Source organism: Dermacentor albipictus, chromosome 1 (assembly GCF_038994185.2).
Source record: "Dermacentor albipictus isolate Rhodes 1998 colony chromosome 1, USDA_Dalb.pri_finalv2, whole genome shotgun sequence".
Classification (NCBI taxonomy): domain Eukaryota; kingdom Metazoa; phylum Arthropoda; class Arachnida; order Ixodida; family Ixodidae; genus Dermacentor; species Dermacentor albipictus.
The window spans coordinates 13642838-13670183 of record NC_091821.1 but is presented as its reverse complement, the minus strand read 5'-3'; the positions used below and the strand labels follow the sequence as shown (position 1 = coordinate 13670183).

Genomic DNA, 27346 nt, shown 5'->3' with positions numbered 1-27346 from the left:
GTACCGTTCAATGTTTTGTAACTATTAATTGCTGCTATACCACTGCTTATAACTACGGTGAGAATGCTGCCGTAAGGTCACAATAGTGAAACAAATTTTCAGAAATATACAACTGATCTCCGAGGCTGATTGCACAGGCTCAAACAGGCGTGCACACATCGCGCTGGGTGCTTCATCCGCCTCAACGCCGCTTAAACTCCAGCCACGCTGTCTTAAATCACTTCAGTGGGCCTTAGACAACCGTTTCCCACGTAGAGGACGCCACGCCAGACTAAACCAATCGCGCGAGCGCGAAACAACCAGCAGAAACTGCCGCCGAGCGTGTACCTGAAATACAACACGGAGCGCTACCCCAACGGCATCATGTCGACTGTCCGTAGATGGCACCACTGCCTACGCAATGTGGCGGCGCTAATGAATAACAAAAATGTTCCACACTAGTATGTGCGTCAAACTTCGAGTCTGGCACTTTATCAATTTCGCCAAAGCGTGTAACGTATTTACTGATTTGTTTAAGTTCATATATTCTTTTTTATATTCTTTGGGTTTGGTATTATGCAACGTTTGACCTTTCATGTTGATGTTTCACATTAATAGTGTTTTGTACGCGATTTCGTCAACGCTTCATGTTTTTCGATATTATTACTTTTGCGAAAGACGTCTCTTATATAATATTTCGTTGTTCCAAGCCTATAAAGGCTTTCTGTTATGTACAAACTAGATTCCATTTTATTTTTTAGCCACACCATCCTTTATATGGCTAAATGTTCATGAAATAACAAAATGATACTCAGAAGCCTGTTCGCTAATGCTTCTCTGACAAAATCTAGTACTGTTTCAAAAAGTGACATTTCAATTTTTTATTGCGCTAGCATAACTTTGCTACTAGAGTGGAGAGGGGCGCATTAACTTGACTTTGCCTGGGGCACCACCTCTGTATACAGCACACGTCTGTTTCCTACATGCTGCATCTATTCCAATTCTAAACGTGTAACCGCAGTTCTCGCACTAACTACTAATTCTTCTCACTACATCGGTGCGAGGAGAGAAAACATGCTTAGGCTAGAGAATGTTTTCCGCTAAACACACACACAAGTGAGACAGTGCAAATGTCTTCATTTTTAGGGAGTTTCTCGTATCGCTCAGCGAGGATCTTCTACCGGCGTGTCAGTGTTGCACAAGCACAAGTGCTGGCGAAGTCCCACGCAAAAGAAGAACTCGTGTTCCATGCTTTTGCAGAACACGAAGCATTCGAACGGGTCGTGTGGGCATCCATGCGAAGCGTCTGAAAACCAGCGGGGAAAGAACGATTAGGACGGAAATACTGAGGAACATGCGATTTCAAAACTGTCATCAAATTTAAATATTTTTCCTTTATCCGAAACTACAATTTAATGTTTCACTATCTCAGCCGTTCTGTCGAAGCAGTACACAGGCTGAGTTTCGGCACTGCGCGCACAGAGTGTTTTCTACATAAGAAATGTCAAGCCAAAAATTTGGCCTGCTCTTGCTCGGAATCAGAAGAAATCATTGCGCACCTTTCCCTGCAAAGAACTATTCAAGCTCCGCATTAAAAAAATATATATTTAAAAAAAGCGATAAATTGCGTGCTTTGTACAGGAGACCGCTCTCATCGCAACAAGATATTGGCGCTATTATCAACAACTGAACTGCAAATGCCTATAGTTAGCGCCCTAAAAGAATCCTTGCAAGTGTCAAGAATCGCTGAGAATTAGTAGTGTGGTGTTGTATGTTATGCAATAAGCGAAGCTTTCTTTGCCTACCCTCCCAGTTTCGCGTGGCAGCTACTGGATCAGTTGGTATCTCGGCGCAAATATTTCTGATTATATAAGTAGGTATACGAAGCTCATATCTGTGAAGAACGCAACTACCAGCATAAGGGCTTATAAAAGCCCTGTATGCTGACCGATAAGATAGTGCCAGTAAGTGCACCCTTGTTCAGCATAACAAAAAAAAAATTGATGACTACATAAAAAGTTCGGCAGCACGTTACACTCCTGAAACACGTGCAGGCGTAAGCCTGCTGCTCACGTGGTATTGCAGTAAGTTATACGATCGGAGGGGTTCGACGTCTTGCAAGACATAATGATCCGCAGTGTGAAGTAAACGTTTGGCGCTGTAGGTCGGTCTCCTCAACGACACATGCGAGCACCTAATGCACTACCTAAACACTCTTTCTTTCTTTCTTTCTTTCTCTCTTTCTTTCTTTCTTTCTTTCTTTCTTCATTCATATTCAGCAAACATTGGTGGCCGAGATATTGACAAAACGAAATCATGATGTGGGCCGATCCTGGTGATAGTGCAGAAAGGGTCCAAGCTCAATGGCACATACCCTTGTGGGATTGGGGACCCGTAACGCGACCTTTAACTGCCCTTGTCATACGCGGGACCCAAAGAGGTCCCAGGCACAAGAGTAATTAAGAACACATGTTTTTGAAAAAATGTTTTGTACAGCTTTTTCAAAAAGGACTGTTAAAAAATTATCGGTGCCAAATGTGGGAACGCGCTAGTATCACTCCTGGCGCCTTCGTCGTCGTCTTCTTCCGCAGCTGGCTCCGTTGTGCACAAAATTATCATCAGCAATGGCTCGGGCGTCGTTGTCTTTCACCGATGGTTCCGTTGACGCTCATACAGCGCAGACTTTCACTTCTCTTCTGTCGTCGTAATGGGGAGGCCACGCTTATGGGGGTATGAGCTATTGCTTAAGGGGGTATGAGCCATTCACTGCCTTACGTGACGGATACATTTAGTAACGTAGGTGATACGCGAATGTATGTGCGTACCTATATCACCACGATGATCACAGATTATAAGTCTATAAATATGTTCGTACCCTTGTTCAATATCCTGGGTCACCTCTGTGTCGTGCGCTAAACAGCTTCGCGTGTCATCCACCTTCGCAGAGTGGAATGGCACTGAGTTTTTTGCTACACTGGGCTAGACGCCGCTTTTTACGGTTATGAGCCATCCCAACGAGCCACTTAAGGCTTTCGCTTTAAAATATTAATAAATCATGTTGGCTCGTAGGTAACTCTAAAGCACACTTAAAATTTTAAGGAATGGATTTGTGAGCGAGGGAAAACCAGACAGACGTCGGTGCCAGGTGCCCTACAAATTATATTTTAACAGAGCCCGCTCAATCAGGCGGGAGCGGGACTAAGCACCGCTGTCCTTCGATCTTGCAACCGCCGATTCCTTGCTCGCGCACCATGAGCGCGCTGGACGTGTTGTCGTCGCCTTTCTTGGTCGGATGACTGTGGCACATAGTAGCGCTCTATAGGGCGTTATATTGTTGACGTCTACCATTCCCCAACAAGTCAGTTTGATAGCAAAAGACTAGAAGATATTATGGCTGCTAATCTCGGCCCTTGGATAATAAGAGGCGACTTAAACGCTCACCACCTTATATGGGGAAGCTCCAGGATAAATTCGAAGGGCCGGTCACTAATATCCTTTGCATTGGGTCACAACCTGTGTCTTCTAAATGACGGAAGTGAGTGTCAACTTTATTATTAGAAGGGGTAAGGGATAAGGGAGGCTAAGCTACGTAGGCTTCCAGGCTAGCCCGACGTTTCTGCGAAGAACAATGTGCAGCAACTGCCTTGACTTGACTTTGGTGTCACGTTGCCTGACTTCGAGTGTGCAGTGGTTCACTGATATTGAAACGCACGGAAGTGATCATATTCCAACCTATGTGAGAATCGATGGTCTAGACGCCGCATTACCGGTTGTATCTCGCCAAATCGACTGGTCAGTCTTTCAAGATCATGTAGAAGGCACATGCAAGAAACATATCGCACGCAAATTACAAGACATAATTACAGACGCAATGCAAGATTGCACGCGTTGCTTCACACATTCATCAAAGCGTACAGAGAATGACATTGAGTTGGAAAGGCTTCGTGCACTACGTCGCAGAGCTGAAAGGAGGAACAGGCGCATGAAGTCAATTCTTAACCTCAGAGAAGCTCGGCGCATGCAAAACAGGATAAAACGCCGAATGGATAAGCTAGCTGATCAAATATAGAAATGCGTTTCCGAGCCACTGGACCCCGCAAGCCGTTGTCCCGTGTGTGGCGCACCCTACGGGGTCTTTTCTCAAGCCCCCGGCAACGACGCCCTTTTAACGCCCTTGCTCTCTATCAAAACCGCAGTGAAATAGACGTTGCGGAGGAATTTTGTGCGAAAGTCGCTGGTGGTACAATTTTAGTTCCTGACATGACTTTAGGCGACATCCCCGGTCCACGAGAAACAAGTATGGATGCTCCATTCTCTATGGAAGAGTTAGAAGCTGCTATGGCGCTCTGTAGGTGTTTGTCTTCACCAGGGCCCGACATCATAACATATACTGCTTTGCGCCACCTAGGTCAAGAAGCACGAAGAGAACTCCTCAGCCTTTTTAATAGTTCATGGCAAGATGGTGTCGTCCAACAGGAATGGAAACTCAGCCGTTTGGTACCGCTGCTAAAAGCAGGAAAGTCACCGCTCGAACTGGCATCGTATCGGCATATATCACTTGCCGGCTGCGTCGGGAAGCTCATGGGACGTGTGATCCTCATGCGTCTCGAATGGTACCTTGAACACAACAAAATTTACCCTGACTCTATGGCGGGATTTCGACGAGGCAGTTCATCGATTGACAGTGTCATCGTATAGTATCATCTGTAGAACAGCAAAAATCTTGGAAGTGATTATCAGTAGCACTCTTTCTTGACGTGAAAGGCGCTTACGACAACGTTTCCCATCAAACCATTCTAGACGCACTTTTGACAGTTGAACTAGGAGGACGAGTACATCGATGGATCAGAAACTACTTGACATAAACATCCTTGTTCGTACGTACGGAAGGTGGTCCGACTACCGACCACTACACATGCCGAGGCGTTCCCCAGGGCGAGGTTCTAAGCCGTATTCTTTTCAACCTCGCGCTTCTTGGGCTGGCGGAATCCCTATCGGAAACAGTGAGTGTTTCAATCTACGCTGACGACATATGCAGCTGGGCATCAGCGGTCACTCACTTGCAGGTTCGCGCAAGGCTACAGAAAGCAGCAACACAGGCATCTGACTATCTTCGCACACAGGGCCTTACCACTTCAACAGAAAAATGTGCGTTAGTCGCTTTTACGCGAGAAGCGACGTCTCGTTACCCAGTATACATCAGTGGCCAGCCTATCTCCTGAAAGAGAAATCATCAGTTTTTGGGTGTCATTGTTGACCGGGGCCTCTATTGGAGCCCTAAGGTTGCCCACTTGAAGAAGAAGCTCACATCTATTGTGCACGTCTTCAAGTTCATCGCCGGCAAAACATGGGGATCGTCAGTGGGCTCCATGCTGCAGTTATATCAAGCACTTTTTATCGGATTCCTACGCTACAGCTCTCCCTTGCTTGCTGAAACATGCAAGTCAAATCTTCAAGAACTTCAGAGCGTGCAAGCACAGGCACTACGTGTTTGAATTGGCCTTCCATGGAGCGCCTAAACAGCAGGAACTATTATAATGATTAAGACCATCCGATCCCGACTTACATTAGCTCCGACACGCTTAGGGCCCATGTTCGTCATGTTTCCCGGATGCGATCAAGCTCTCTTGCCTGCCTGCCAGGAGGACGATCACAAGCATCCTTCTCCAACGAGGTCAGTATCCATCGTGACTCCCTACCATCGGGTTTCACACCCTCAGCACGTTCAACCTCAGCTTTGTGGTGCTTAAAACAACCTTATGTGCATCTTACGGTTCCAGGGATAAGAAAGAAGACCGGCCTGCCTACCTTGGCCTTGAAGTAAGCGGCTCTGGATAGTTTGCACACTTTCTACTTTGACCGAGTTCACATATATACTGCTGGCTCTTTCACTCAGACCAGCTCTACCGGCGCAATGCTTATACCATCACGATCACTAAGCATCTGATACAAGATTTCTCACTTGACAACATCGACCGGTTCGGAGCTTGTTGTCCTCCGAGGTGCCGTTGATTATATTAACAACTAACCGGCTAATCGGTGGGAAATATTCTGCGATTCGAAGGCGGCCTTACAATGTCTTCTCTCATCTCTTCGTCGCGGGTCCTGTGAACAACTCGCGTCGGAGATACGAGAAATGCGCCATCATATGATCGCGAAAGGACACGACGTCGTGTTTCAGTGGCTGCCTGGCCACTGCGGTATCTCCGGCAACGACCTCGCTGACGAAGCTGCTAGGAAAGCACACGAAGGAGAAACCCTTGTTTATGTACCTTTATCGCAGACTGACGCAGTCCAGTACTCAAGCAAGCTAGCGCACCGTATGACATGGGAGAAGTAGCGCACACCTGAATTCACCCAAGATCGATTGCATTCGCTCGATCCATCTATGCAACTGCGGCTGTTACCAGAGTTTCCGCGTAATGAGGAAACAATGCTGCGCCGCTCCGCTTACATGTTTGGCATCGCATTCAGCAATGCATATAGGTTTTTGATTGGAATGGCTGATAGCGCCGAGTGCAATGCCTGTGGTGTCGAGAAAACTAAATTAAATTATGGGGTTTTACGTGCCAAAACCACTTTCTGATTATGAGGCACGCCGTAGTGGAGGACTCCGGAAATTTCGACCACCTGGGGTTCTTTAACGTGCACCTAAATCTAAGTACACGGGTGTTTTCGCATTTCGCCCCCATTGAAATGCGGCCGCCGTGGCCGGGATTCGATCCCGCGACCTCGTGCTCAGCAGCCTAACACCATAGCCACTGAGCATCGAGAAAAACTGTAGAACATCTACTGTGCTACTGCCCATCTTTTGAAAATGAAAGACATGACCTCTGCACAGCTCTCAATCAGTTAGATAGAAAACCGTTCACCTTGAACAAGATCTTGAGGCCATGGCCTCGCATATCGCAGCTACAAATGGCCACAAAAGCGCTGCTGCAATATTTGAAAGCTACCGGATTGAGTCGGCGTCTGTGATCCGGACTGAGTGACCGAACGATATCCCCAGTTGACTTTCCCTTCTTCTTTTAATCTTTCTGTCCCCTTTTCCCTTTCCCCAGTGTAGAGTAGCCAACCGGGCTCAGTCCTGGTTAGCCTCCTTACCTTTCATTTAGCATTTGCTCTTTCTACATATATATTCAACTGTTTCTTTATTTACTTGATTTTTAATGCGAAAGCAATATATGCCCCTTTACACTAAAAGTCTGGCGTAAATATAAATATTGTATGAGATGATAAGCTGCATGGGATCAAAGTAAACAAAATTGTAGCATCGTTGTTAGTTGTGAAACATAAAGAACCTCTTCGCTAAAGCTCGCACTTCACATTGATTTCTACATAAGCGTTGGACCTGCATATTTTTTTTTTTACGTGCCCTTTCCTGCACTGCCGTTTTGTTTACTCGATATGGATTTCGACTGCCAGTGACAGCGCTTGATTTATTTTTACTGCACCTCTCTTTTGCAAACAATGATTACTTACTTTAGAAACTATTTGCTGTGACGTACGATGTGCTCGTTTGCATTCCTGTGCACAATGCGCAAGCGCGATCTGACCCTCTTGCTTATATTTTATTCTATTGCTTTCATTTGCTTGCTTGCGCTCCTGTTTCTTTGTTGGCGTGAACCAGCCTATAGCTTTGGTATGCACTGTTTAACTAAGCGAAAAGGAATATTCGGAATCACTAATGATGTCAAATCTCTTACGCACATATATAACTAAAAAACAGTTATAGGACGCAGCATGACGTTTCTTGTGCCGTGCTTACATTCACACAATGAAGGAGGCAGATGGGTGGGAGTGAACAAGTATCGGCCGTTCACAAGCTCCAACATTTTTCTAGTTTCCAAATCACCGAGTTTGTATCGACTAATGGAGCAGTCAGAAAAAAAAAGCAGAACAAGAGAGGCCAGTTCTTGGAACGTATACAGAATTTGCCTCGCGTAGGCCATTTTCTCAATGTTCATACTTCATAGAACGGTAATATACACTATGGAACTTCAGTCTGTCAGCATATACATATTACCATTTACAAATTATCAGAATGCCGTAGATGTAGACGTGAGTGGCATAGCTTCTGGCACCATAATACGTCGCTGAGTTCAACCACAGTATACAAAACATGGCCGCTGAAATCAGGCGGCACGCGCCGTCCGATTTCGTAGGTCATGCACAGAAATGTTGCTGTAGGGAAGAACTACCTCTAACTTGAATTCTAAACAAAACAAAACAAAACAACACGTGGATGGGGGGGCCGTAATGGAACATTGAAAAAGAAGTATTCGATTACCACTACATGCCTCTGTCTACAAGCCGAAGTCTACGCAATATTGACTGTAGTCAAAAAGAGCATCGCTGACAAACACGAAAACACCGTAATATACACTGATTCACTAAGCACACTGAAGGCTCTACACGCGAAATCCGAATGTGAACCCCTGATAGGGGATATTTTACACATGGTAGCATTAAACAAATACGGCCGGTCAATTAGGTTTTGCTGGGTACAAGCCATGTTGGTATACCGGGTAATGAAGCAGCGGATAGATGTGCATCAATGGCAGCGCTCGAATACATAACAAACACGGCGCTTCCATATAGGGATAGTATCACGGCGATTACGAGGGCCTTGACGTCAAAATGGCAACAGGAATGGGACCATTGCATAAGCAACAAGCTACATCTTACCAAACCCGTAAGTGGTGAGTGGAAGTAGTGCACTCACCAGCAACAGTTCTATGAGGTGATCCTGTGTCGACTTCGGATTGGACACACACATTTAACACACAACTTTCTCCTCCGAAAAGAAAAACCGCCGACTTGTGAAAAATGCAACGAACCTCTTACAGTAATACATATCCTTATAACATGTCCACATTTTGAAACACAGCGACGAAAACTTTTGCACAACCTATATAACTTACATATACCTTTGCACCCTGCCCTATTACTGGCAGATGACCCGCTAGTGCCATTTACTAACCTCTTCCACTTTTTAGAGAAAACTTGTTATTTACACGAAATATAATGCAATGCAGGTTCTCCCGCTCAAACATTGCATTTCCTTTTGTCTTGTGACTGGCGCAGCATGGCCTTAGTTACCTTTGTGCTATTAAACCCCAACTAACCAACCAACTTGATTTTTGACGTAAAGGTGTCGGCACCAACACTTCATTGATGCACAGTGGCTCCCGTCTTTTTCTTCGTCGAGAACACGCATACAACATAAAAATGTTTCTCATGCGTTGCGGATGAACGAAGTACGACCAGTTGTCGCTACCGGTTCAACTGCTGCCGGTGCTCTGATATTCCGTAAACGGCAACATGCTATGCGGACCCGGAAAAACTCTCTAACTGCTCGTTCGCTGTGCGAGTTCCGCACACAACGATAAATATGACAATCAGATACAAAAAAGAGGTAAAAAATATTATGCTCGTCTTCGAAGCGCAAGTTTTGTGTATAGAGCAAATTATAACAGCGAAAAGCAAACAAATAGCAGAAATTATGTATATATACCACAGAAAATTTCTCTCAAAGGGAGCTCTAAATATTTACCGATTTAAGAAAGCATTATATGGCTCATGACGCTGAAAATCCAGCGGCGTGCCCGGAAATGGCACAAAAAGTCACGTGGTCACAGCCGATCAACGGAATACGGAGATCCCCCAGGAGTATTCTATACGGACGCTGCCGGCCCTCACTACGGGGGTTGGTTTACGGCGGCAATCGTCCATCAAAACACACCCGTTATTGGCCTCACCTTGAGGGACCCCAATATAACTCACGCGGAGGAGGTGGCTATCGCGCTTGCTGCCGCCGATCCAGCGTCTCGAGTCATCATTACTGACCCGAGGGGTGCTTGCCGCAATGTAGAACAAGGCCAAATCTCATATCGTGCCTTCCAAATCCTTAAGAAATGTGAGAACCAGGGATTCCAACCCCGGCGCTCCATCATTTGGCCCCAGATCATCAGGGAATAGAGGGGAACGAAGTAGCCGACGCTACAACCCGCGCGCTTCATTTCCGGGCGTCGCCTCTATCGCCCGTCGACGTGGTCTCCGAATTCAAACCGGCAATCACCTTTAAAGAAATTACACAGCTGTATTAGCTTAATCACGGCCGATACTTCCCTTCTTGCAAAGGCCTCAAAAAGACAGAGGAGCGCTGGCTTCTCCGTCTCTACACGAATACGGTACTGTGCCCGGCGGTGCTGCAACACTTCAACCCGGCATTTTCGGGCGCGTGCCCGCACTGTGGGGAGGTGTTTGCGGACACATACCACATGGTGTGGGCATGCCCCTCCAACCCTGCTTTCCCCTCAAACCCCCACCCTACCCGAGAGGACTGGGAGGCCGCCCTGCTCGGCTGCTCAACCCTCCAGGACCAATGTGCCCTGGTGGCCCGAGCCAAAGCCGCTGCAGAAGTCACGGGGGTCCCGGACTAGGGACCCCCCCCCCCCCAGACTTTGTAAGGGCTGGGCCCTTAGGGCTCAGCTCACACCTCTCCTTTAAATATAAGAAATAAAGTTTATCACCACCACCACTACCATGGGCTATTGGTTCCTTGAAGCACCACCATATGTCGCTCACCTCCTCGTATCCGCGGCAGCGGTACCGCCGACCATGCAGGGGAAAGAACAAAACCTGAATGGGGGGGGGGGGGGGGGGGCTCGCCTTTGCGCATAGCGTTCGCCACAAGCGTTTTCCGGTAAAGATTGCGGCTGCGTGTGCTGCAGTTCCCGGAAAGCGGCAATTATGTGGCCGGTAAAGATTGGTTGCATCGTGACTGGCGACGAGGAAGTGGCACGGCGTTCTTTATCTCATTGGCAGCGCTCGGCCAGCAGCATACATTTTCGCCGTTATCCGACGGGAGCCGACCTTGTTCACTGAACGCACGCTTGAGAGCAGCACGATACCACTGCGCACTGTATCGTGGCTATTCAAATATTTCGCAGGCTTTCTTTGAAACCCCGAAAAAAGGACTACGTGAGACGTATTGTAAATGACACAACTCGATCGGTGGTTTCTGCAGATGCTCTACAAATCTGCGTATCATACTTGGGGTCCTCAGCCAATAATTAAGAAAGTTGTGTAATTAAACTTAATTAATTAGTGAGTTATGGGGAAAACAAAAAAATCTATAGGACATTGCGAATAGTATGCGTTTCGGTTCAATTCGATTCCAACGCGCCTTTCATACTTGTGAAAAGTTATGTGGGTGACGCTTTATACAACGAAAAGGACAGACAAGATGGTCACAACAACCAACTGCTTCTATTCCCACTCTCGTTGCAAACGGTTAGTTTCCTGGTGAGTGTGGCAAGTCCGTCAAGGTGGACAGTTAGGGCTTGATACAGGACAAATGCGTCCTAATCTATGAAGCTTCCCCCTCAAGGAAACCATGTGGGTATTCCTTGCAACGTCATCCTAAGATCATGTGCACATCAAATTTTCTTTTTAGACAGGTGTACGCATTAGCGCAATTAGGATTTCTGTCTTTCTCTCTCTCTCTCTCTCTCTCTCTCTATATATATATATATATATATATATATATATATATATATATATATATATATATATATATATATATATATATATATTTGAGATTTAACATATTCGAGGATGCTGTCCTCACTATTCGTCCCTTCAGTGCGACGGACATTAGGTAGGATATGAGCCATCACACTCTAATTGCGAGGAGGCGAGAGCACTTTACGCGACTTTAAAAACGATATCCATTGTTCAGGTATTCGTCCATAAAGTGCACCTTGTCAGGATCTCGAGGAGAATCCCAATTGCTGTCCCCCAGATTTTGCACCTTGCCGTTGGGTGCGGGAGTTGGCCGAGGTTGAGGAGGACGTCGGGATGAAAACTGCAGGTTTATTTACATTATGTACACTGGGAGTACAAAGAAATTAACAGTCATAAAGTCATTACGGGCCGGCAGCAACTCGGACGCTGCGGCCCGTGGCAAGAAGCTCGAAACAGATGAATGAAGGAATGCTTTTTGGTCCCCAATTGTCCGAGTGCTTACTTCTCTCTGCGGTCTTGCCTTCCCGGTCTGCAACTACCGTGACAAAGGCAGGCGGGGAGGGGGGGGGGGGAGGGATTGCTGCCAGGGCTTCACGGTGCATTACGCCCGTCTTGCCTCTTGGACCCACATTACCTGGAACAGTGCCAGGCTCTCGCTTCACTTTCGGGAAGAGTCAAGCAGTGAATAGCTCCAGATGCGGCGTACGAGATGGGGGCCGCCAAATTGCTTGCACGTGCCACGCCTCGGGAATGTGGTATACGTGCTTCTGCGCTCCTTAATTAGCTGTGGCGCGATTCGATGTAGTCTGGTGAACTTGAAGGAGGCTCAGGAAAAGGTCCCGTATCTAACAGCTCGTCCTCGCCCCGGAAGTTCGGAATGGCCGGCGAAATCAATTCGCTGGCCATGAGGAACGCTGAAAGAACCTGCAGGGTACTGGTGTCGAGCCTCGTTTGACGGACTTCGGGATCCTGGGCCCTGGAGAACGTACGTCAAACAAACAGAACAACACAGCGCTGCACCACGTGTAAGCGCAGGCTCTGCCCACCTGACTCGCCAGGCTATTACTTAGTCAAAATGAACCCTGATCTTCTATTTCCCCAATTTTGACAAAGCAGTTCGAAACACCTTTCCAAACCGCTATCCATTTCTCCCCGAATGCCGACTAGACCAGAGTGTTATTGTTGTAGCAAAACAAAGGGACGTTGTCGTTGCAAACAAATAATGAAAACAGCCGAACATAACCTAAGTGGCCTAATTTCGCGAAGAGCCTGTTCTCACCCTAGCGCAGTGGCGTACTTATCTCACGTACTGTTGCCACTGAACAGTCTGGCCATCTTCACAAGTACGTAATCACAAGCGCTCTAGCCTTGTGGTCACTATTCAGAAAGCGCAGTTGCGTCGAAGGCAAACCTTTCATTACGCTTACTCACGTTTCTTCCTTTAGTCCCTACAGGACACGTAACCTAAACAAGAACTTAATTTGCGTAGCTGACGTACTCCACAGAACCCTTTTAAAAAAGTTGCGTCTCCTAATAACTCGTTCCACGCATGCGTACTAGCGAAGTCAGAATACGGCTGCCCTCAACACACACGAGCAACCCAGTAAAAAATCTGCTTCCTTCCGTCCGCACTGGACACGCGCTAAAGGAACTAAGAACTCTTAGTGCAAATGACGCACTTACTAAAAACCTACGCGCTTAAGCTTAAAAAATAAAAAAACACATAAAAAAGAAGGTTAACGTAAATTTAGGCACACTTATTGCATGCGTGAGCAAACTATCTGAATCTCTCGACAAAAAAGAAAAAGACTGGCAGTTTCGCCTAAAGGGCGAAGCACTGACTGCGATGTTGCGCCAACCCTATAGCAACATTTGGCACAGGAATTAGCTCCTGTGGCAGTGTAATGACCTGCACGAATGTCACAATTTGAATTTGTGAGCGCACCAAAATAACAAAGAATTTTAGTGCATGTTTCCTATGTGGATTTGTGTTCTTTCTTTTTTTTAAGTAGGCTTGAGTGTAACTTTTTAACTGCTATATATAGAGAGAATAATGATGCGACACTCCTGTCCATTACGCAGGCACGATTCCCTGCAGACAGGCAACGTGCGCAGCTGTGCACGCAAAAAAAAAGCGACAGAAACAAAGAAAGAAATCTTCAAAAATTCTCGCACTATGAAATGAAAGAGCTCCGTTGATCCATGCAAAAACTCCTTTTTCGCGCGATTTAGGATTATACGTGTTTCGTGTTTCCTGAGAACAACAGTCATGAGGACAGTAAATTTTCTTTATTTCGATGGGGGAGTGAGGAATACTACCAGAAAAGAATGCCCCAGAAGGCAAGCGATTTCCTCCCATCCTAGCTTATTCCTGTTCGGCACAAACGAAAGAGAGAGAGAGAAAAATAAACAAGAGAAGAAATACAGGGAGGTCAAGAAGACGCCCGTCCGGTCTGCTACCCGGAAGTGGAAAAATGGAATATAGGAACAAAAAGGGAGAGAGAGAGTGCAGTTCTGCGCACATTCGAAGATTCGCATTATCCATAAACGGTCGCAGGGACCTGTCGACTTCAGGCACTGCAATAATGATCTCGTTACCTTCTGTGCCATCAACGCGCACGGCAACAGTCCAAAGGTCATTGTTTCCGGAAATGGTTCAGAGTCCAGGCAGTTTAATGCTGTCCGGAGCGGTTCACGCTCGGTATCTTATCGCGAACAAATACACACGTGTTCAATAGTTTATACGCTTCCGCAAGAGTCGCACGTGGGCGTATCCCCATTTCCGATGCAGAAAGAGTGGACCTTTACATGTGCTAGCCCGAGCCAAAGGCGGCACGGCAACGTCGCCTCAGAGCGGCACAATTTTAAGGCACCTGTAGCTTTAGGGATGGATGAACTGTATGTAAATTACAGTAGGAGAGATTAGGATAAGGCCAATTTGTGTCAAAGCTTTATCCGGGAAATAAAGTTTCGTTCAAAAGTGAAAATTGGGCGCGTTAGTATTGAAGCATGGCTAAATCCAGAGCGCGAACTACTGGGACACAAACTAAGGAACAAGAAAAGACAGCGCCGTGTCCTGTCTTTTCTTGTTCCTTAGCTTGTGTCCCAGTAGTTCACGCTCTGAATTCAGCCAAAGTTTCCTTGTAGCGTCGGTACTGGAGGGGGATCGAAACTGTTCAAGCTAATACATGGGTGACCAGGCGGCGGCGTCAGCGAAGCCCTTACCAGCAATGCTAGTGTCCAGACAGCCACTGAAATCGAGTATTGTGGTGGTCCTCTCTTATTTCAGATACCAGCTGCTCATGCGTCCGGTGACGTAGGGCGAAATGGAGACTATGAGGTGCTGCCTTAAAGTGGCGAATATTTACCCATTTACGAGGCTGCTCATGAAAAAGGCATTTTAGAGCAGCATGCAGGGCAGCAAGGTCTGCCGCCGTTCATGTTCTCATATGTGATAGTGTGAATGTGATTGTAATTAGCGCAGTCCGAATGACAACTGCACCTCTAGAGCTGGCATATGAGAGCAACACATCCATAAAGATTTTTGTTTGGTCCCCGCATGCCTTATTCAGTAATAGCTGCATCGTCACTTTCAATTTCAAATTTTCTTCAAATTTTTTTCAAATAATTTGTTCAGAATCGTTCAGTTCGCTTTATATTATCAAATTATTCCTCTACTGCCAGTGTTTAACTGAACAATCTAATCTTGGCCTTCCTAACTTACTCTCAAGAAGAAAAGTATCACGTCTTTGTCTCTTACATAAAAGTTTTATTCTTGAACCAGTCATTGAAACGCGAACTTTTGTCACAACCACCATATTTGTCATCCCGCACTGATCACCAGTATAAAGTCGCCCTTCCTTTCTGCCATACTAACCTGTTTCAGGATTCATTTATACCCAAGACTAGTTCAGAATGAAACCACCTTCCCAGCACCATTGCCAGCATTGGAGATGCACACTCATTCAAGGCTGCTGTGGTTGAGCACTTCTAAGAATAACCTGCGCTGCTATTTGTTAATTCCGTTTCCTGTTATACATGTACAATTGTGTTGCTTACGCTATTGTCATTGAAGGCCTCTGTTGTTGACCTCTGTTAAAATAACCTGCTCAGTTAAATACTAGTTTCCTATTTTATTTCATATATAACAATGTTTCCGTTATTACAACTGTATGAACACAGTTTACCCACCCCCTCTGTAATACATTTCGGGCCCCGAGGGTATTCCAATAAATAAATAAACAAATACTATTTTAGGTGATTGGCCTTCTTCGTTACACCCGGAATATTTAAGCGTAGTTGAGACTGTTGGAGATAGCACAAGTGAAATGAAGGCCTTGCTGCTGGTTTGTATCCTGATGAAGGACAACCTTGATGGGTGACGATAACTTCACAAAATGTGGAACGAGGTATCTGCGAGGGCAGATACCTCGGTGTGAGATGGTGATCAGGGACGCCATAAAGAGGACGAATGTGTGCCCTGAGACAATCCACAGCTTAAATCGTATGATCTTTGGCGAGCGCGACTGTTGCCGATGTTGAAGCGCAATGAGAAAGTCCAAAACACGTGCGCAATGCAAGGTCTCCAATGAGCGAACATTCGACTTGCACGTATTGGACAGCACTGGAAGGCTGTATCGTAGAAATCCCCAGAAATTGAGCTCTTAATAACCGAAGCGTGGAACGTACAGATGTGCCTCATGCATATTTTCTCGCCCATCAATCGGACAATCGACGACAGTCTTTTCTTCAGATAGGCGCAAGATTTCAGTCTATTACTACACCAAAAAATTGATGGGTCTTTTCTTAAGTCATAGCGCGTCCATTAATTGAGACTGTGTATACGGCACCATAAGTTTGCGTGTTAAAGCTATCAACGCGCCTTTCTCGTTGGATACAGGGATATTGTGTTCAACGGTAAACTGATGTCAACTTTGCTGCCCGCTGTAATAACACACGCACCTGAAGACGAGTAGCCCCAAAAATAGAAAGGCAAATTTCATCTGCATATATTGAAAGGCAAAGACTGCCTTTGGTAACATTTCAGCTAGACCAATGATGATCTCATGGAACAAAGTGGGGCTTAAAACTCCTTCCTGAGTAGCGCCGCAGTACGTGAGATGTTCAGTGATGGGACCATCTTCTCTGTACAAAAAACAACCAATCAGTTATATAGTCGCATTACTGACGGCACATGTGGCTGCAAATTGTGCAATGCAATGTGGCTCAAAAGCCTCCAGGAGGTTGAGGATGTCGTCATGACAACGGTTGTCATATGTGCCGTCGGGAAAGAGCCCAACTGATATGCGCTTATGGCTTTTCTCTTGTTCAACAAACGCTGTGAAGTCAATAACGCTTTCGACGGAGGAAAGACCTCGACGAAAGCCTGCCGTGGAGGCGGTGTAGACATTTAATGCTCGAGATACCATTCTGGCCGTGCAAGACCCATCCTTTCCATTCCCTTTCCTATGTAGCTGGCCCGAGCAATAGGGCGATATGCCGTCAAGTTCAACAGAGGTTTTCCCTCCAGGCCTACAGGACCTGGAAAGGATGATCGTTTTCTGCTTAAGTAAAATAATGGTATTAACCACGAAGATATTTGTGTGTGTGTGTGTGTGTGTGTGTGTGTGTGTGTGTGTGTGTGTGTGTGTGTGTGCGTGCGTGTGCGTGTGTGTGTGTGTGTGTGTGTATGTGTGCGTGTGCGTGCGTGCGTGCGCGCGAAATTGCAATGGAAGTGGGAAACAGAAAGCAGACAAGGTACGTAATTATATCGCAATACATTTTTTGTTCATGTTGGTAACACAATTTTTGCGGTGTATCTATGCAGGATCATCGCTGCACTCTTTCTCAGCATTCCATAGAGCAGAGTTCGAAACTCCACCCCAGGACTTCCAATAAAACGCCTTCAAAAAAGTGTATGCAGTATATGACTTACCATTCTTTACTATTTCCGGTCCAGAGGTCGACCCCAGATGCGCTGAAGCAAGCCAATTAATTTGATTACACTTGCACGTAACTCATTGCAGGTAACTGCCTTATTTTCTCAGTACCTATAGTTGTTCTTTAAAAAAGCAGACTTCTTATAATAAGGAATCATATGAACATGAAGCCATAGAAAAATATTTTGTTTTAAATAATATATGAACGCTTAAGTGTTACATGCTGTTAAAATTTACTTATTTTTCTTTTCTAATTGAACTGATAATAAAAGGAAGGTGTCACGCTAAAGCTGACGGCTACTCCATTATTGTTTTCCTAATATCATGACAAACCACGCATCCTAAATGTTCAGTAAGGGTTCGACTGGGGCTAGTTGGTATAGCGTCGAAAACAGAACGATCCCAAATGAAACAATATCCAGCAAAATTAACTAAAATTCACCAAAATTTATTCATTTATTTATTTATTTATTTATTTAAACGGACATCACAGGCTCCGGTCGGAGCGTTGAGTAATGGGGGATTATAAAACAACATACGTGATGAGCATGAACGAGAACAAAGAAAAGTAACAGTAAGCAGAACAAAAGAATGCATCATTATACACTCCCAGTTCGCAACATATGCATATAGATGCTCGCGGAGAAGTTCGCGGTTAGTGATTGAAACAATGGCATCTGAAAGATCGTTCCAAAGTGCGACGGCGTGTGGCAAAGCCGAAGAATTTAAAGCTTTAGTCTTATCAAAGATGCGTTTGATGCTGAAATGATTATGAAGGCGCCTGGAGTCCGTAATGGTTTTTCAAGTGGCAGTGGGGATGGCATTACGCTGTGAATATATTTGTGTATTAAGCATAAAAGAGCAACAGAACGACGATTACTTAACGTCTGGAGTGGAATGTCTAGCATAATTTTTGTTATACTGGAATGAGCGGTTATAGTTACATGAAATGAATCAAGCGGCTGTATTTTGTACGGCTTCCAGCATTGAAATTAAATACTCTTGATGAAGCGACCAGATTCAAGCTGTGGGCGAACGAAGGTTAAGTATGCAAAATATGAGCAATGACGCAAATTTCTACGTAACCCAGTGTTTGTGACGCTTTAGCACATATGTTGGTCATATGAAATTTCAATGAAAGTACGGACGTAAGATGCAAGCCTAAGTACTTATATGACACCGCACGGGACAGTGAAACGTTGTTTATAGAATACGTGAAGCTAGAAAGTGACGGTTTACGAGTAAAGGAAATTGTTTTGCCCTTGTTCGAGTTCAACGTCATAAGCCAGTTACCACATCAGGCAGAAACAAGGTTAAGGTCCTTTAGGAGGATGAGATGGTCATCATGACTTTCAAAAGCGCGGTATTCGATGCAGTCGTCAGCAAATAGTCGCATGCAAGAGGAAATGTTAGAAGGCAGGTCATTAACATAAATTTAAAAGAAGCAAAATGCCTAGCACGCTGCCCTGCAGAACACCGGATGTGACATGAGAAAAAGAAGCAAAATTATTGCCGACTGTGAACTGCTTGCGAAAAGATAGAAAGTCACGAAGCCAAGATAGCGTTGGTGAGTCTAGTCTAAGAGAAGGTAGCTTAGCGATGAGGCAGCAGTGAGCAATGCGATCAAATGCTTTTGAGTAGTCAAGATGCAATCACTTTGAAGGTTATTATCCATGTTAAAGTCCAAGTCAGTGGTGAATTTAAGTAACTGCGTATCACACGAAAAATATTTTCGGAACCCGTGATGATTAAAAGAAGTTATTACACTCGAGTCGGTTATAAAGATTTGATGCAATAATATTTTTAAGGGTTTTGCAGCATATGCAAGTGAGCGAGACATAGGGCGGTAGTTCTCCGCCATATTTGTCACCGCTTTTAAACACTGGAATTACTTTTCCAACTTTCAAGGCAAGTGGAAGATGTCCTGTTGATAAAGATTGTGTGAAAATGTGATATAATATTTTACTAGAGATAGACAATGAATTCTTCAAGATTTTAGAACATATGTTATCTGGACCAGAAGGGGAAGATATTTTAGGGTTTGTAATGAGGCGTGCGGTTCCTTAAATTGTGATGTTAATGGGCTCCATGAAACGAAATTCATGATCAGGAGTAATGGGCACGACATCACATATGGTGGATTGATCTCGCACATTTCCGTTGTAAGCAAAGTACGAAATACACGGAAAATATATAGTGAAGTCAAGTGTCAGTGTTCGTTTCCCGTAATGGTTCCCGTTTCCCGTTGGTTTCCCGTTCCCGTTCTACCGTCACTGAGTGCGGGAAGTTTGACCTAGAAAGCTAAATTTGAATTTCGAAAGTAAGTGTTGGTCCAAGTCACCTGACGTCTCTTTAAGGCCCCAAAGGGTTGGTGGGGGGAGGGGGAATGGAGAAATTTGTGCGGGTCTCATCAGGTGCCGTCAGTTTTCGCTGTAATTCGTTCCCCGAAAATGACGTGGAAGGAGCACTGCCAATTTCAAAGTGCGAGTGAATGAGTGTCATTACTTCAAAAGCACGTGCACATAAAGAACCAGGGACGGTAATTAATCAGAGAACCGCTGATCTATGCGAAGCATAAACAATGAGGGCTACCGGTGCGGGATCTCGAGTTCGATGCACCGTCAAATGTCCTTAAAGGGAAGCTGAAAGGTCTTCCAGAAAAAATGAGTGAACATCTGTACATAATGGTTTTCAACCCTCCGAATTCGAATATCGTATCGAAATTAATTGAGCGAAAGAAAGTGCAAATATATTTTATTTCGACGAAAAGTGCAGCAGCGGACACGCCCAGCTCGCGCGTCTCGTTTCCCCCTGTGATTGGTCGGTGCGCCTCGTGACGTCAACTCTGCCGCTGCCGACCGCTGCCGCTACACATGAAGCGCGGTGCCAGGTAGTTCGGCGCTGTTTTTCTGAGAGGGTAATGGAAAATTTAGAGAGACTGCGTTTTTCTGAGGAGTTCGGCGTTACTCCCTACATGTACGAGCCGATTGCGAAGAGCCGGCCTCTCGAAGAAGCAAACGATGCTGGTGCGAGCAGTGCTTTCGACGCGAACGAAATCGAAGTCTTGGGATCTCCTCGTGTTGGAAATGCTATTTGGTGAGTATGTTTTTATGCGAAGCATAGAGCTCAACCCAGCTCCTCAGGCGCGGCGGTGTCGCCTTCAATACCACGTGACACCGTGACGTCACGACAGAGGAGAAACGGGGCTCCAACTCGCGCCGTCGCTCGCGGCGTCGCCTTCAAGGCTGACCACGTGACACCATGACGTCACGACAGAGGAGAAACGGGGCTCCAACTCGCACCGTGGCTCGCGGCGTCGCGGCGGTATATAAGCAGCTGCGCTTGCCTCTGCGAGACACTCACGAGGTGAGATGCCTCCTGGAGACAGAGCTGCTCGTTGGAATGAGAAGCGAAGGTTGCGGCGTGCTACAGAGACTATTTCTAGGTGGCTTTGCTACGGCGCAGCGACTGCGCGCCCCGCATCGGACGCGGTGAGCGTCGAGCAACGCAGCGTTCGGCGCGACAACGAAATGTGCGCCTGAGAAAGCGCCGCACGCCTAAGCCGACGCCGACGACACCGGCTTTTCTGCGACTCGAGCTCCTTAACGCTGCCGCGTTAAAATAAAGGCTAGTATGCTTCGCATCCTGGGCTTAACCTTAGCTAAGCCACAGCCATTTTTTTGCAAAGCGATCTAGTGATCTCGCCGATCTTTCGCCGATCTAGTGAGCTCGTTTCCGGTCAAACAACTGTAGTGTTGTGTTCCTGCATGCCTCCTCGTGGAACGTAAGCGGGGATGCGATCGTCGGCATTTGTGCGCTGTCCAAAGCTGTCGGCAATCTACAAAGATGGTTTAAACGCGTGAAAAGCTTCCCGGTTCATGCAGTACGTGTAGTGACCTTCATCTGTTGACTACCACTCACGGTGATTACCACTCACGTTGATTACCACTCACGTTGACTACCACTCACGTTGATTACCGCTCACGTTGACTACCACGCACGTTGACTACCACTCTACATACACGCAGACGCACCAACAAAGGAATGCAGGGTCGATCGAAGCAGATTACGATGGCACGCACGCAGAAACAAGCGCGGTCAGGCACGGTCGCGGACGCTGCGAAGGAACGAAGCAGAGTTGACGTCACAACACCGCGGTTTCCGGTCTCCGCTCCGCTCGCTCACTCAAAGGGGGGCGGAGCTACAGCGCAATTTCAACCGAGGATTACGTCGCTCCTAATGGAAAAAAAAAACCAAATATTACCTACATGGTTTATAAGGTTCCCGCATCCGTATATGGGCGTCTTATTGAATTCGACAGACTCTTCAGCTTCCCTTAAGGTAACACGACGCCTAGAAACTCAGTGCAGTAAGTAACGCTGTGCTAATGGGCCAACAGTGCGCATGACGAAACGCAACGCTCATCGCTTTCGCTTCTCTGTCATTGGGCACGTTTCAGTGTAACCAGTGGTCTAATAGCGTGACGTTATTGTTCCATCTTCCAAGTTTTACCTTATCGTCGTAAGTCGCTCAGTTGCGTGGTCACTTCCTTGCTTTTAATTTCGTTTGGCCAGAAAGCGTTCCATAATTGTTGATTGGGCTTACCATCCCAAAACAATTGGAAAATATGTGCTTGAGTTAGTATACTTGTATACGAATTGCACGAGCCCGCGACCAGCTGTCTAGCTAAGGTTGGTTGCGGTGGCGATGATGTTGCTACAGGTGGAGTTATTAGCCTGGTAGACTTCGCCGGCAGTTGCTCCGCCTGAGCATCCCTTTACTCTCCAAATGTGCCAGTTTTTTTCTACAGGAAACTGATAAGAATGCGCGACACTTGCTCGCGTGCTGTCGGCTGCTCTTCTTTCAGGAAATCTAACTGTCCGTCGGAAAACTCGCTTCTTGTCATGCTGTCCAGAAGTCTTCTCCTTTCAAAACAGAAGCGCTCACAGTACCAGATGAAGTGCTGTACATCGCCCACTTCATTGCACTCAGTGCAAGATGTAGAAGCAGCACGGCCGAGCTTAAACGGCCATTATTGGAGTACTGGTCGGTCATGTCCTTATTTTGTATATGAAGGTGGCCTCCGTGCGCCTAAGTCACTCTACAACCGAAGGCTGGTGCGGCACTTTACAAAGTGCCGCACCAGCCTTCGGCGACAAATTGTCTCCTTAGGGAATTCGTGATTCACCGGAGCTCTCACTGTTGGCTCCCTTGAAAGCGCTCCACCGGCGGCGGCATCTGCTCTTTTGTTGTCAGTGACACCAACATGCGAGGGTATCCGAGGAAACATTATCTTAAAATTTTTTGGCTATTCTTTTAGTGAAGCCAGCGACTCACGACCGAACCTGTTAGACGGCATGCCATGAGATAGTTGCTATATTGCTGACTTCGATTCCGACTACTCAGACGATAACTGCTCACATGAAATGCTCAATTAGGGTGTATTTACTCAACTGAATAAAACACCTATTCATAATTAAAAACTACACTTTTGCTTCGAGAAACCGGATTTATTGGGGTGCTTTGGACGAACTATTTCGCCTGACCGAGGTCTTTTGAACGTGCATAAATCTACCATTACACAGGCGCCTTTGCACTTTGCTCACATCGCTATAGGCTGAAAGGCTGAACAGGCCACAGGCGGCAGTAAAGTTCGGTCTGTGGCTAACCTGAAAGTGCATGAGTCTGCAGGAAAAGAGCCGCTGCATGCGGCATTGCTTCCACGAGGTTGAGGTGGATTACTTCGGTTGAACACCGCAGTTGCAACGCCCGCTGCCTACAAGTCATGCGCTTGCGTGAACCTTTTAACAGAGAAACCAATTGAATATCCCATAAGAGACGTAGCGTCGTCAGCAAAAAAGAAAAGAAGACGCTTTCAAGCCAGCCTATCTTAATAATTTTTGCCTCTATGGCAGCGACAACGTAATACAGATGCGGCAGAGAAGAAAGCTTTTCGACAAAGTGCTATCGTTTTGTTGTTGCTGTTTTGCGTGTTGCTTTTGCGTCTAGACAGTCGTTAAATAACAGTCACGGAAGCGAGTAACCCGCCGTGGTTGCTCAGTGGCTATGGTGTTGGGCTGCTGAGCACGAGGTCGCGGGATCGAACTCCGGCCACGGCGGCCGCATATCGATGGGGGCGAAAACACCCGTGTACTTAGATTTAGGTGCACGTAAAAGAACCCCAGGTGGTCGAAATTTCCGGAGTCCTCCACTACGGCATGCCTCATAATCAGAAAGTGGTTTTGGCACGTAAAACCCCATAATTTTCTTTATTTTAACGGAAGCGAGTAATTAAATATTTTAGGCTATTACAGAGACATTACTGTGGTTCGCGCCACCTGGTTCGCACGACAGTTCGTCCAGTACATAAAAGAGCATGGTTCGTTACAACCCAACTTGATTTCGTGCGAAAGAAAAAAAGCGCTTTGCTAGAAGCATCCCGGACGGCTCAACCAATGACACACAACACTTCGCAGAGCTTACTGTACAAGACACGAATCAAAAGCGTACTTTACCTGCGAGAGCACTCAAGGCAGCCGCAAGGGCAAGCTGGGACATTCGACTAGTGTCGTGTAAAAATTTCAGCCTGAAAACGCTGTACAAAGACGTAAGAAATAAATCGTGAAATTGCACTTATAATTAATAAAGTGACGCGCCATAAAGTCAGGTTCAAAATGCAAGCGAATATCGGGGCATGTGGCACATCGCAAATATCCGTATTAGATATCTGTCGCAGTATTAGGCGAATGAATTTTGGTCACACCAGTCGCCACACCGGTGATAGCATGAATGGATCCTTAACGCTTATATCGCGTCCCAATTTGTTCTCCAAAGTTATGCGCATAAAAATAAAATGTCTGGCTACGTTTTACATTGCAAAGCTGTTACGAAACTCAACCAAAACCTCCTGTGTCACTAGTTTCTCGCTGAAGATACGTTCCCCTCCTCAAGTTCATCCGCGATAGGGAGCTAGAGATGCACGACTCTAAAGCACACTGAGCATGTGTGGGTGGGGTAGTTGGTTAAGCATGATTACAAAGACGGCGCCGAATGGAACAATTATTCGGCGCCGTCTTTGTAATCTAAAGCACACGATACACGGCCCTGAAGGCGTTTCTCGCGCGCCAGGCAGCGGTCGGCGAAGTCGGATACGGTTACGCCGGCGACGCCAGGAACGCCGAAAATTTGCCCCTGTTCGGCGCGTCGAGCGCGGTCCTCCGCCCATAGCCACTCATAACTGAAGCCACCATCATTCTCCTCTCACCCGCGCACGCTCTTCCTCTCACATTTGGACTTTATACGGAACACCGCGACGATGGCGAAAATTCGCCTGGGGTGTCCATATAATTGCTACCGCAACAAAGTGAATAAGCTAAAGCAGCGACGACTTCCCTGAGTAGACCATAAATGTGATCGCTTGGCGCAAACAAGGAAGGACGGAACGGAACACAAGGGGAGCGCTTGGCGCTCCCCTTGTACCCTCTTGTCCTTCGTTGTTTGCGCCAAAGCGATCATATTTATGGTCTACTCAGCAATATGAACCGACTACCCCGGCAACATGTACTTCTCGAGCGACGAGTTCGTTTTCTCGTTTCCATCATTGGAGTACTCGTATGTATACCGCATAGCCAGAGTTTTAATACAGCTGTGGGCACAGTTGCTGTTCCTGCTTAATGCCCGTGTGTCACTGATGCTCGTGTGCCCCCCGTTTGGCGATACTATCACGTGGTCTTGGTTTATCTAACACTGTTAAACATGCCCCCCCCCCCCCCCTCTCGACGGTACTCGGGTACTCTCGCTTCGCTCGTATGAACTGCCTTTCTGTTCAACATTGATGTTGAGAGTTAATGTCTGAGTTTTACTTAAGAGATGATGGCCCGTAAAAACATCACCGTGAATACCACAGTCGCTGCTAATAGGAGCTTACAAAATGACACCTGGAATACTTTATAGCCATTGCTGTATAGGAGCTTAATTCGGCTCGCAGAGCGTTCTGCTATTCTTTTGTCATTGGCTGAAATTTGTAAATCTTTCAAGCAAAATATAGCTCGAACTCAAACACTACAATAAAATAAGTTGTCCTATTATTAGAAACCTGCTCGATTTGCATTCGATTGGATTTCATAAAGTACTATTCACGCACCTCGCATTTTATGTCATGAAAAAATTGTGAAAACAAATACCGGAGTTTAAGATATTCCTAAACCACGGTTTCCAACAGGTCATCCATTTCGGGAATAGTTACGTCTTTGACGGTCGACGTAAGCGCAAGCGAACGGTGATCGTCTTCAACGTGAATTTTACAAAAAAAAAGCTCCTCTTTACGGTTGTCTGCCACCAACAGAACAGCTGAAATCATTTGTCTCTCCGAGAGACTTCGCTGTTACAAATGACTTAAACACGCTTGTATAGCGTCTTTAGTTAAAAGCCGCAGCAACTTTTCAAAGCATTTTTACAATGTTTTTTTTTATTTGTATTCACGGAACCTTTATTTCGTTTGCCACACATACACAGAAACGACGTCTGCAGAAAATATGCTTTGATTTTTATGGAACAATTACCACAGACTATACTGCGTTCCGGGTAGATATCAAAATGCAGAATTGTTGAGAACACGCTCGCGAATAGCGAGATCATAAAACGTGCCATAAAAATATTCTATTATTATTCGGAATCATGTACAGCGTCTCGAGAAACATTACCAAAACACATTATTTCGAAACCCGTTATTTCTTTTAAAGCAGGCTGGTGTCTATGGAAGAATAATTTAACAATTGTGAGACGATACACCGCGTCGCATGAAGGCGATAACTGAACCGGCGTGAGCGCACGCGCAATACGCTGAGCGTAACAAGAAGCCAACGGTTCTTTGATATGGCAGCGATAGCGTCAGCCCACTCGACAACTTGAAGTGCGCTACTGAAGCGGGATGGCAGCACCGCTCCACTAAAGCGTTCGATTGCAGCGATTGCATGTACACCTAAGGCACCGGCACCATCCGCCTCCGACGGACTTCGACCCAGACCGACGTGTCAAGCTTTGCAAGTGTAGCGAATTTCGGCGGCTGGTTTTAAACAGTACAATAAAGAGGCAACCCTAAAACATTTACATTGCTAAGGTGTTTTCCCAAAACTCCATCTTCATTCGTTTGGCGAAATAAGGCGGATTGTCATTCTATATCGAAAATGAAAGGTCAATGTCGCTGCTGTGAATTTCGCGCTGGAACCACTGCGCCAATACCTCAGTGTGACGTCATGTGCTTCAAAAACGTTTTCTCGTATTATTTTTGCAGATCTGGCAGAAAAGGTTCTCGAAACTCGTTAGTTTGAGCGATTGATTCTTTTGGAATGCGATGTAGTCATTTGTTCCGATAATCATCATGCCACGACGAGCTGGCGTGGTAACTTCAGGAAGGCGTCTCTACAACTTTCATGAAGCCTTCGTAGAAGATTAGCCATTTTTCTATTCCAGAGGCTTAACTTAATATTCCTCGTTAGTCATCCTTATGAGTCAACCTTTTTAAACATTGCGAATTACGGGAAAACAAGAAAAAGTTACGGCGCTATATTTTGGGCACCTCAGCAGGAATTTATTTCATACAAACCGGAAGCCGTAAGTTCACCAGGCAGTTCTTCAGGATAGCAAGTCAGGTATTCACCGACCTCTTTCTGTGCCGTGCGATGGACCTCAATACTACTATTTCAGAAGGCCAGGCTTACGTGGAGCCATTTCCCATGGCCTCCAGCCTACTGCACGTGAGCTTCTGTGAGACCACTTGGCGAAGGCTGCCGCTTGAAAACTGTGTATAATAAGTGTTCTAATTAGCTTCCAGAGGTCCCGAGTAAAGTGTATGCAACACATGCTCAAATTCATCCCTTGGAGTCAATTCTGATAAC

General features: G+C 46.1%; 1 protein-coding gene and 1 long non-coding RNA gene across 3 annotated transcripts in view; one reads left to right on the top strand and one right to left on the bottom strand.

Annotated features, from left to right (window-relative positions):
- Nucleotides 1-1096: 1096 nt before the first annotated feature.
- LOC135918202 (uncharacterized) lies at nucleotides 1097-25825 on the bottom strand. 2 transcript variants are annotated; one of them, XR_010569597.1, is made up of 4 exons: nucleotides 25594-25825; nucleotides 23966-24045; nucleotides 17447-17488; nucleotides 1097-1285 (listed from the first exon to the last, which is right to left on the bottom strand). It is a non-coding gene; the product is annotated as an uncharacterized lncRNA (long non-coding RNA). The 2 variants fall into 2 exon arrangements; XR_010569596.1 differs by having other exon boundaries at nucleotides 25634-25825.
- The window catches only part of spz4 (Spaetzle domain-containing protein 4), a 67429-nt gene continuing 58235 nt past the window's right edge, over nucleotides 18153-27346 (top strand). Inside the window, exon 1 of the mRNA XM_065451884.1 lies at nucleotides 18153-18236. Within this exon, the coding sequence (XP_065307956.1) occupies nucleotides 18216-18236 (21 nt within the window). The 5' untranslated portion in view covers nucleotides 18153-18215. The remainder of the gene's footprint in view (nucleotides 18237-27346) is intronic.